Source organism: Nicotiana tomentosiformis, chromosome 10 (assembly GCF_000390325.3).
Source record: "Nicotiana tomentosiformis chromosome 10, ASM39032v3, whole genome shotgun sequence".
NCBI lineage: Eukaryota > Viridiplantae > Streptophyta > Magnoliopsida > Solanales > Solanaceae > Nicotiana > Nicotiana tomentosiformis.
The window spans coordinates 79850039-79860546 of NC_090821.1; the positions used below are offsets into that span (position 1 = coordinate 79850039).

The 10508-nt window shown below is 36.6% G+C and overlaps 1 protein-coding gene across 1 annotated transcript; it reads right to left on the reverse strand.

Moving 5' to 3' along the window:
* Positions 1-8706: 8706 nt before the first annotated feature.
* On the reverse strand, positions 8707-9851 carry LOC104099510 (sugar transport protein 2-like). The gene is made up of 3 exons (XM_009606520.1): positions 9766-9851; positions 8945-9665; positions 8707-8838 (listed from the first exon to the last, which is right to left on the reverse strand). The coding sequence occupies exons 1-3, from the start codon at positions 9849-9851 to the stop codon at positions 8707-8709; spliced, it is 939 nt and encodes a 312-aa protein (XP_009604815.1).
* Positions 9852-10508: the final 657 nt, after the last annotated feature.

Genomic DNA, 10508 nt, shown 5'->3' on the forward strand with positions numbered 1-10508 from the left:
AAAATTTGATTCCCCGTAGCAATGTATTACTTGAAACCTCCCTAAAGCCATCGGTTGGTTAATATGCAGAATTAATCTCCGGATCTGCCACATAGCTAGAGTGTTGATGTCATCCTAGGAAAGAACATATACCCAAAAATCTCAAGAATACATAATAACAATAAATATAAATTATAATTTTACAGTAAAAAAAATAACTTACAGCTACACGGCTTCAACATTTCCATCTTCTGGAAGAAACCTCTTCCAAAATCAATGTAATTTGAAGAGATCTTCCTTAACTCCTTCAGCGTCTTTCTTTTCTCTCTCGGGCAAAATTTATAAATTGAGAAGCACATTCCTAATGTCAGAGAAGTAAATAGCATGAATATCCAAGCCTTGAGAGTACAAAAGAGCAGCAAAATGAAAGGATTCATGATTAGGGACATGAGCAAAGATATGCTCATCTCCCAGCATGTGCCTAACGCCCTAATCTCTTCGGCGTACGATTCTTCAGTCCACTCAGAAAGGCCCCGAGAACATTGAATAGCAGCTTACGAGGGGATGGCAAATGCCATACCAACATAGGCACTCTTTTGGCTCAGTGAAAAGATATAGTCTCCTACCAAAAGGAAGAGACCCAGCAAGGAAACCTGAAAAAATCCAAAAAAAGTGATGTCAAATTAGATATGCTATATTTCAGTTAATAAAAATTAATACATATAAAGGAAACCTAATTAAGAAATAAATGAATAAGTACATGTGCTAAAATCATGCCTATGCATGCCGAGACTAGATTCATCCGTCGGCCGAAGAAGCGGTAACTCGGATAAGTGAGTCCAGCAACTCCAGCTCGAACAACTTCGGCAATGAGTGGAGAGACGAATGAGGCATTATAGGTGTATCTAGCTGACTGTAGAAGTAATGGTCCAAAGAATAGTAATAATTCTAAGCCCAATACTTGCTGGAAAATTTGAGCCACTATGTTAAGCAGTAAAAGTGGCGAGTGTGACAATTTCTTTCTTTTTCTCTTGCCTTCATTTTCCATCATGCCTGCCAATATTTGTAGCTCTACCTCTGTTCCACATTTCATCAACATCTTAAGGGACTCTTTTGCCTCCTCCATACACCATTTCTTAATGAGAAACCTCGGGGTCTCACTAAGAAAGAAAGACAATACAAGAAGTGGCAAAGCCAAAAATCCACTACTGGCAAAGGACCATCTCCAACCATCACGGAAGTTGTGACATTCTGTCATGTTTACTGCTTTAGTACTAGTACTTCCCCATAGCATTATGGAGTTATAAGCAAGGAAAATCCACTTTGGTACCTTTCTAACATTGATATCACTCAATATAATGGGAATTGCCTGCATGATTGTAATTTGCTTAAGTGTGACATACAATATGAAGTACAAAAGTTTTAAAACTATATATTCTAATATTTCCTATTTCACAACATAGCAAATGGTAATAATGGTTAGTTGGATAATACTAACCTTGAACACTCATATTTCCGGCAACTAATTTGGCACAATTTAATGGAGAAAAGATTAACCCTACATTAACTCATCCTCCACGACCAGGGCAAGGATATATTTAAAGTAAATAAATCTTATTACGAATATTATAATAAAAATATTTATGTGCATACTAGAGAGATTAATATTACTTGATGCGTAATTTACACAACAATAAAGTAAATATAAGATTTTAGTCCTTAAAGAAGTTAACAAATGAGTTATGTGCATGTTATGTGCATCTTTTTCCATGTGAAAGCACTACTAGGGTGAGGTTTTATTTTTGCGTAAATTATTTTAGTAATAATAATATGTGCATAATGCTAGCATAAAATTTAGTTTAGTAGATTCCAATTAAATATGAAAGAAAATCAAAGTCACTTGATAGATATTTCTATCATTCTTCAGTAAGGTTTTGGCTTGCACTTGCAAAGAGAGAGAGAGAGAGAGAGAGAGAGAGAGAGAGAGAGAGAGAGAGAGAGAGAGAGAGAGAGAGAGAGAGAGAGAGAGAGAGAGAGAGCCTTAGTGAAGAATATCTCATGTCTTTTAACTACGCCTACATTAGCAAGGTAATCAACTAAAAAATTGATTCCCCGTAGCAATGTGTTACTTGGAACCTCCCTCAAGCCATTGGTTGGTTAATATGCAGAATTAAGCTCTCGATCTGCCATATAGGTAGAGTGTTGCTGCCATCCTAGAAATGAACATATACCCAAAATCTCAAAAATACATAATAACAATAAATATAAATTATAATTATACAGTAAACGAATAACTTACAGCTACACGGCTTCAACATTGCCATCTTTTGGAAGAAACCTCTTCCAAAACCAATGTTATTTGAAGAGATCTTCCTTAACTCCTTCAGCATCTTTCTTTTCTCTCTCGGGCAAAATTTATAAATTGAGAAGCACATTTCTAATGTCAGAGCAGCAAATAGCATGAATATCCAAGCCTTGAGAGCATAAAAGAGTAGCAAAATGAAAGGATTCATGATTAGGGACATGAGCAAAGATATGCTCATCTCCCAGCATGTGCCTAACGCCCTAATCTCTTCGGCGTACGATTCTTCAGTCCACTCATAAAGGCCCCGAGAACATTGAATAGCAGCTTATGAGGGGGATGGAAAATGCCATACAAACATAGGCACTCTTTTGGTTCAGTGGAAAGATATAGTCTCCTACCAAAAGGAAGAGACCCAGCAAGGAAACCTGGAAAAATCCAAGAAAAGTAATATCAAATTAGATATGCTATATTTCAGTTAATAAAAATTAATCTATATAAAGGAAACCTAATTAAGAAATAAATGAAGAAGTACATGTGCTAAAATCATGCCTATGCATGCCGAGACTAGATTCATCCGTCGGCCGAAGAAGCTGTAACTCGGATAAGTGAGTCCAGCAACTCCAGCTCGAATAACTTCGGCAATGAGCGGAGCGACGAATGAGGCATTATAGGTGTATCTAGCTGACTGCAGAAGTAATGGTCCAAAGAATAGTAATGATTCTAAGCCCAACACTTGCTAGAAAATTTGAGCCACTATGTTAAGCAGTAAAAGTGGCGAGTGTGACAATTTCTTTCTTTTCCTCTTGCCTTCATTTTCCATCATGCCTGCCAACATTTGTAGCTCTACTTTTGATCCACATTTCCTCAACATCTTAAGGGACTCTTTTGCCTCCTCCACACACCATTTCTTAATGAGAAACCTCGAGGTCTCACTAAGAAAGAAAGACAGTACAAGTAGTGGCAAAGCCAAAAATCCACTACTGGCAAAGGACCATCTCCAACCATAACGGAAGTTGTGACATTCTGCCATGTTTGCTGCTTTGGTACTAGTACTCCCCCATAGCATTATGGACTTATAAGCAAGGAAAATCTACTTTGGTGCCTTTCCAACATTGATATCACTCAATATAATAGGAATCTCCTGCATGATTGTAATTTGCTTAAGTGTGGCATGCAATATGAAGCACAAAAGTTTTAAAACTATATATTCTAATATTTCCTATTTTACAACATAGAAAATGGTAATAATGGTTAGTTGGATAATACTAACCTTGAACACTCATATTTCCGACAACTAATTTGGCACAATTTAATGGAGAAAAGATTAACCCTACATTAACTCATCCTCCACGACCAGGGCAAGGATATATTTAAAGTAAATAAATCTTATTACGAATATTACAATAATAAAATTTATGTGCATACTAGAGAGATTAATGTTACTTGATGAGTAATTTTCACAACAATAAAGTAAATATGAGATTTTAGTCCTTAAAGAAGTTAACAAATGAGTCATGTGCATGTTATATGCATCTTTTTCCATGTGAAAGCACTACTAGGGTGAGGTTTTACTTTTGCGTAAATTATTTTAGTAATAATAATATGTGCATAATGCTAGCATAAATTTAGTTTAGTAGATTCCAATTAAATATGAAAGAAAATCAAAGTCACTTGATAGACATTTCTATCATTCTTCAATAAGGCTTTGGCTTGCACTTGCAAAGAGAGAGAGAGCGCCTTAGTGAAGAATATCTCATGTCTTTTAACTACGCCTACATTATCAAGGTAATCAACTAAAAAATTGATTCCCCGTAGCAATGTGTTACTTGGAACCTCCCTCAAGCCATTGGTTGGTTAATATGCAGAATTAAGCTCTCGATCTGCCACATAGGTAGAGTGTTGCTGCCATCCTAGAAATGAACATATGCCCCAAATCTCAGGAATACATAATAACAATAAATGTAAATTATAATTATACAGTAAACGAATAACTTACAGCTACACGGCTTCAACATTGCCATCTTTTGGAAGAAACCTCTTCCAAAACCAATGTTATTTGAAGAGGTCTTCCTTAACTCCTTCAGCATCTTTCTTTTCTCTCTCGGGCAAAATTTATAAATTGAGAAGCACATTTCTAATGTCAGAGCAGCAAATAGCATTAATATCCAAGCCTTGAGAGCACAAAAGAGTAGCAAAATTAAAGGATTCATGATTAGGGACATGAGCAAAGATATGCTCATCTCCCAGCATGTGCCTAACGCCCTAATCTCTTCGGCGTACGATTCTTCAGTCCACTCATAAAGGCCCCGAGAACATTGAATAGCAGCTTATGAGGGGGATGGAAAATGCCATACCAACATAGGCACTCTTTTGGTTCAGTGGAAAGATATAGTCTCCTACCAAAAGGAAGAGACCCAGCAAGGAAACCTGAAAAAATCCAAGAAAAGTAATATCAAATTAGATATGCTATATTTCAGTTAATAAAAATTAATCTATATAAAGGAAACCTAATTAAGAAATAAATGAAGAAGTACATGTGCTAAAATCATGCCTATGCATGCCGAGACTAGATTCATCCGTCGGCCGAAGAAGCTGTAACTCGGATAAGTGAGTCCAGCAACTCCAGCTCGAACAACTTCGGCAATGAGCGGAGCGACGAATGAGGCATTATAGGTGTATCTAGCTGACTGCAGAAGTAATGGTCCAAAGAATAGTAATGATTCTAAGCCCAACACTTGCTAGAAAATTTGAGCCACTATGTTAAGTAGTAAAAGTGGCTAGTGTGACAATTTCTTTCTTTTCCTCTTGCCTTCATTTTCCATCATGCTTGCCAACATTTGTAGCTCTACTTCTGATCCACATTTCCTCAACATCTTAAGGGACTCTTTTGCCTCCTCCATACACCATTTCTTAATGAGAAACCTCGGGATCTCACTAAGAAAGAAAGACAGTACAAGTAGTGGCAAAGCCAAAAATCCACTACTGGCAAAGGACCATCTCCAACCATACTTGAAGTTGTGACATTCTGCCATGTTTGCTGCTTTGGTACTAGTACTCCCCCATAGCATTATGGATTTATAAGCAAGGAAAATCCACTTTGGTGCCTTTCCAACATTGATATTACTCAATATAATGGGAATCGCCTGCATGATTGTAATTTGCTTAAGTGTGACATGCAATATGAAGCACAAAGGTTTTAAATCTATATATTCTAATATTTCCTGTTTCACAACATAGCAAATGGTAATAATGGTTAGTTGGATAATACTAACCTTGAACACTCATATTTCCGGCAACTAATTGGCACAAGCCAATGGAGAAAAGATTAAACCTACATTAACTCTTCCTCCACGACCAGGGCATGGATATATTTAAAGTAAATAAATCTTATTATGAAAATTATAATAAAAGAATTTATGTGGATACTAGAGAGATTAATGTTACTTGATGAGTTGTTTTCACAACAATAAAGTTAATATAAGATTTCAGTCCTTAAGTAAGTTAACAAATGAGTCATGTGTATGTTATGTGCATCTTTTTCCATGTGAAAGCACTACTTGGGTGAGGTTTTATTTTTGCGTAAATTATTTTAGTAATAATAATATGTGCATAATGCTAGCATAAAATTTAGTTTAGTAAATTCCAATTAAATATGAAAGAAAATCAAAGTCACTTGATAGACATTTCTATCATTCTTCAGTAAGGCTTTGACTTGCACTTGCAGAGAGAGAGAGAGAGAGAGAGAGAGAGAGAGAGAGAGAGAGAGAGAGAGAGCCTCAGTGAAGAATATCTCATGTCTTTTAACTACGCCTACATTAGCAAGGTAATCAACTAAAATTTGATTCCCCGTAGCAATGTATTACTTGAAACCTCCCTAAAGCCATCGGTTGGTTAATATGCAGAATTAATCTCCGGATCTGCCACATAGGTAGAGTGTTGTTGTCAACCTAGAAAAGAACATATACCCAAAATCTCAAGAATACATAATAACAATAAATATAAATTATAAATTTACAGTAAAAAAATAACTTGCAGCTACACGGCTTCAACATTGCCATCTTTTGGAAGAAACATCTTCCAAAACCAATGTTATTTGAAGAGACCTTCCTTAACTCCTTCAGCATCTTTCTTTTCTCTTTCGGGCAAAATTTATAAATTGAGAAGCACATTCCTAATGTCAGAGCAGCAAATAGCATGAATATCCAAGCCTTGAGAGCACAAAAGAGCAGCAGAATGAAAGGATTCATGATTAGGGACATGAGCAAAGATATGCCCATCTCCCGGCATGCGCCTAATGCCCTAATTTCTTCGGCGTACGATTCTTCAGTCCACTCAGAAAGGCCCCGAGAACATTGAATAGCAGCTTATGAGGGGGATGGCAAATGCCATACCAACATAGGCACTCTTTTGGCTCAGTGGAAAGATATTGTCTCCTATCAAAAGGAAGAGACCCAGCAAGGAAACCTGAAAAAATCCAAGAAAAGTGATATCAAATTAGATATGCTATATTTCAGTTAATAAAAATTAATCTATATAAACGAAACCTAATTAAGAAATAAATGAAGAAGTACATGTGCTAAAATAATGGCTATGCATGCCGAGACTAGATTCATCCGTCGGACGAAGAACCTGTAACTCGGATAAGTGAGTCCAGCAACTCCAGCTCGAACAACTTCGGCAATGAGCGGAGCGACAAATGAGGCATTATAGGTGTATCTAGCTAACTTCAGAAGTAATGGTCCAAAGAATAGTAATGATTCTAAGCCCAACACTTGCTAGAAAATTTTAGCCACTATGTTAAGCAGTAAAAGTGGCGAGTGTGACAATTTCTTTCTTTTCTTCTTGCCTTCATTTCCCATCATGCCTGCCAACATTTGTAGCTCTACTTCTGCTCCACATTTCCTCAACATCTTAAGGGACTCTTTTGCCTCCTCCATACACCATTTCTTAATGAGAAACCTCGGGGTCTCACTAAGAAAGAAAGACAGTACAAGAAGTGGCAAAGCCAAAAATCCACTACTGGCAAAGGACCATCTCCAACCATAACGGAAGTTGTGACATTCTGCCATGTTTGCTGCTTTGGTACTAGTACTTCCCCATAGCATTATAGATATATAAGCAAGAAAAATCCACTTTGGTGCCTTTCCAACATTGATATCACTCAATATAATGGGAATCGCCTGCATGATTGTAATTTGCCTAAGTGTGACATGCAATATGAAGCACAAAAGTTTTAAAACTATATATTCTAATATTTCCTATTTCACAACATAGCAAATGGTAATAATGGTTCGTTGGATAATACTAACCTTGAACACTCATATTTTCGGCAACTAATTTGGCACAAGCCAATGGAGAAAAGATTAAACCTACATTAACTCATCCTCCACGACCAGGGCATGGATATATTAAAAGTAAATAAATCTTATTATGAATATTATAATAAAATAATTTATGTGCATACTAGAGAGATTAATGTTACTTGATGAGTTATTTTCACAACAATAAAGTTAATATAAGATTTCAGTCCTTAAGGAAGTTAACAAATGAGTCATGTGCATGTTATGTGCATCTTTTTCCATGTGAAAGCAATACTTGGGTGAGGTTTTATTTTTGCGTAAATTATTTTAGTAATAATAATATGTGCATAATGCTAGCATAATATTTAGTTTAGTAGATTCCAATTAAATATGAAAGAAAATCAAAGTCACTTGATAGACATTTCTATCATTCTTCAGTAAGGCTTTGACTTGCACTTGCAAAGAGAGAGAGAGACAGACAGACAAACAGAGAGAGAGAGAGAGACAGACAGACAAACAGAGAGAGAGAGAGAGAGAGAGAGAGAGAGAGAGAGAGAGAGAGAGCCTCAGTGAAGAATATCTCATGTCTTTTAACTACGCCTACATTAGCAAGGTAATCAACTAAAAATTTGATTCCCCGTAGCAATGTATTATTGAAACCTCCCTAAAGCCATCGGTTGGTTAATATGCAGAATTAATCTCCGGATCTGCCATATAGGTAGAGTGTTGCTGTCAATCTAGAAAAGAACATATACCCAAAATCTCAAGAATACAGAATAACAATAAATATAAATTATAAATTTACAGTAAAAAAATAACTTACAGCTACACGGCTTCAACATTGCCATCTTTTGGAAGAAACATCTTCCAAAACCAATGTTATTTGAAGAGACCTTCCTTAACTCCTTCAGCATCTTTCTTTTATCTCTCCGGCAAAATTTATAAATTGAAAAGCACATTCCTAATGTCAGAGCAGCAAATAGCATGAATATCCAAGCCTTGCGAGCACAAAAGAGCAGCAAAATGAAAGGATTCATGATTAGGGACATGAGCAAAGATATGCTCATCTCCCGGCATGCGCCTAACGCCCTAATCTCTTCGGCGTACAATTCTTCAATCCACTCAGAAAGGCCCCGAGAACATTGAATAGCAGCTTATGAGGGGGATGGCAAATGCCATACCAACATAGGCACTCTTTTGGCTCAGTGGAAAGATATAGTCTCCTACCAAAAGGAAGAGACCCAGCAAGGAAGCCTGAAAAAATCCAAGAAAAGTGATATCAAATTAGATATGCTATATTTCAGTAATAAAAATTAATCTATATAAAGAAAACCTAATTAAGAAATAAATGAAGAAGTACATGTGCTAAAATCATTCCTATGCATGCCGAGACTAGATTCATCCGTCGGCCGAAGAACCTGTAACTCGGATAAGTGATTCCAGCAACTCCAGCTCGAACAGCTTCGGTAATGAGCGGAGCGACGAATGAGGCATTATAGGTGTATCTAGCTGACTGTAGAAGTAATGGTCCAAAGAATAGTAATGATTCTAAGCCCAACACTTGCTGGAAAATTTGAGCCACTATGTTAAGTAGTAAAAGTGGCGAGTGTGACAATTTCTTTCTTTTCTTCTTGCCTTTATTTCCCATCATGCTTGCCAACATTTGTAGCTCTACTTCTGCTCCACATTTATTCAACATCTTAAGGGACTCTTTTGCCTCCTCCATACACCATTTCTTAATGAGAAACCTCGGGGTCTCACTAAGAAAGAAAGACAGTACAAGAAGTGGCAAAGCCAAAAATCCACTACTGGCAAAGGACCATCTCCAACCATAATGGAAGTTGTGACATTCTGCCATGTTTGCTGCTTTGGTACTAGTACTTCCCCATAGCATTATGGAGTTATAAGCAAGGAAATTCCACTTTGGTGCCTTTCCAACATTGATATCACTCAATATAATGGGAATCGCCTGCATGATTGTAATTTGCTTAAGTGTGACAAGTGAGTCCAGCAACACCAGCTCGAACAACTCCAGCAATGAGCGGAGCGACGAATGAGGCATTATAGGTATATCTAGCTGACTGCAGAAATAATGGTCCAAATAATAGTATTGAGTCTAAGCCCAACACTGGCTGTAAAATTTGAACCATTATGTAAAGCAGTAAAAAGGGCGAGTGTGACCATTTCTTCCTTTTCCTCTTGCCTTCATTTTCCAATATGCCTTCCAACATCTGCAACTCTGCTTCTGCTCCACATTTCCTCAACATCTTATGGGATTGCCTCCTCCATACACCCTTTCATAATGAGAAATCTCAGGGTCTCACTTAGAAAGAAAAACAATACAAGAAGTGACAAAGGAAAAAATCCACGACTGGCAAAGGAACATCTCCAACCATAACAGAAGTTGTGACATTCTTCCATATTTACTGCTTTCGTGCTGGTACTGCCCCAAAGCACCATGGAGTTAGAAGCAAGGAAATCCACTTTGTTTCCTTTCCAACATTGATGTCACTCAATATAATGGGAATCACCACCAAGATTGTAACTTGTTTAAGCGTGACATGCAATATGAAGCACAAAACATTTAAAACTATATATAATGATATTTCCTATTTCACCACATAGAAAATGCTAATAATGATTAGTTGGATAATATTAACCTTGAACACTCATATTTCCAGCAACTAATTTGGCACAAGCCAATGGAGAAAAGATTAAACCTACATTAACTAATCCTCCACGGCCAGGGCATGGATATATTTAAAGTAAATAAATCTTATTATGAATATTATAATAAAAGAATTTATGTGCATATTAGAGAGATTAATGTTACTTGATGAGTTATTTTCACTACAATAAAGTAAATATGATATTTTATTCCTTAAAGAAGTTAACAAATGTGTCATGTGCATGTTATGTGCATC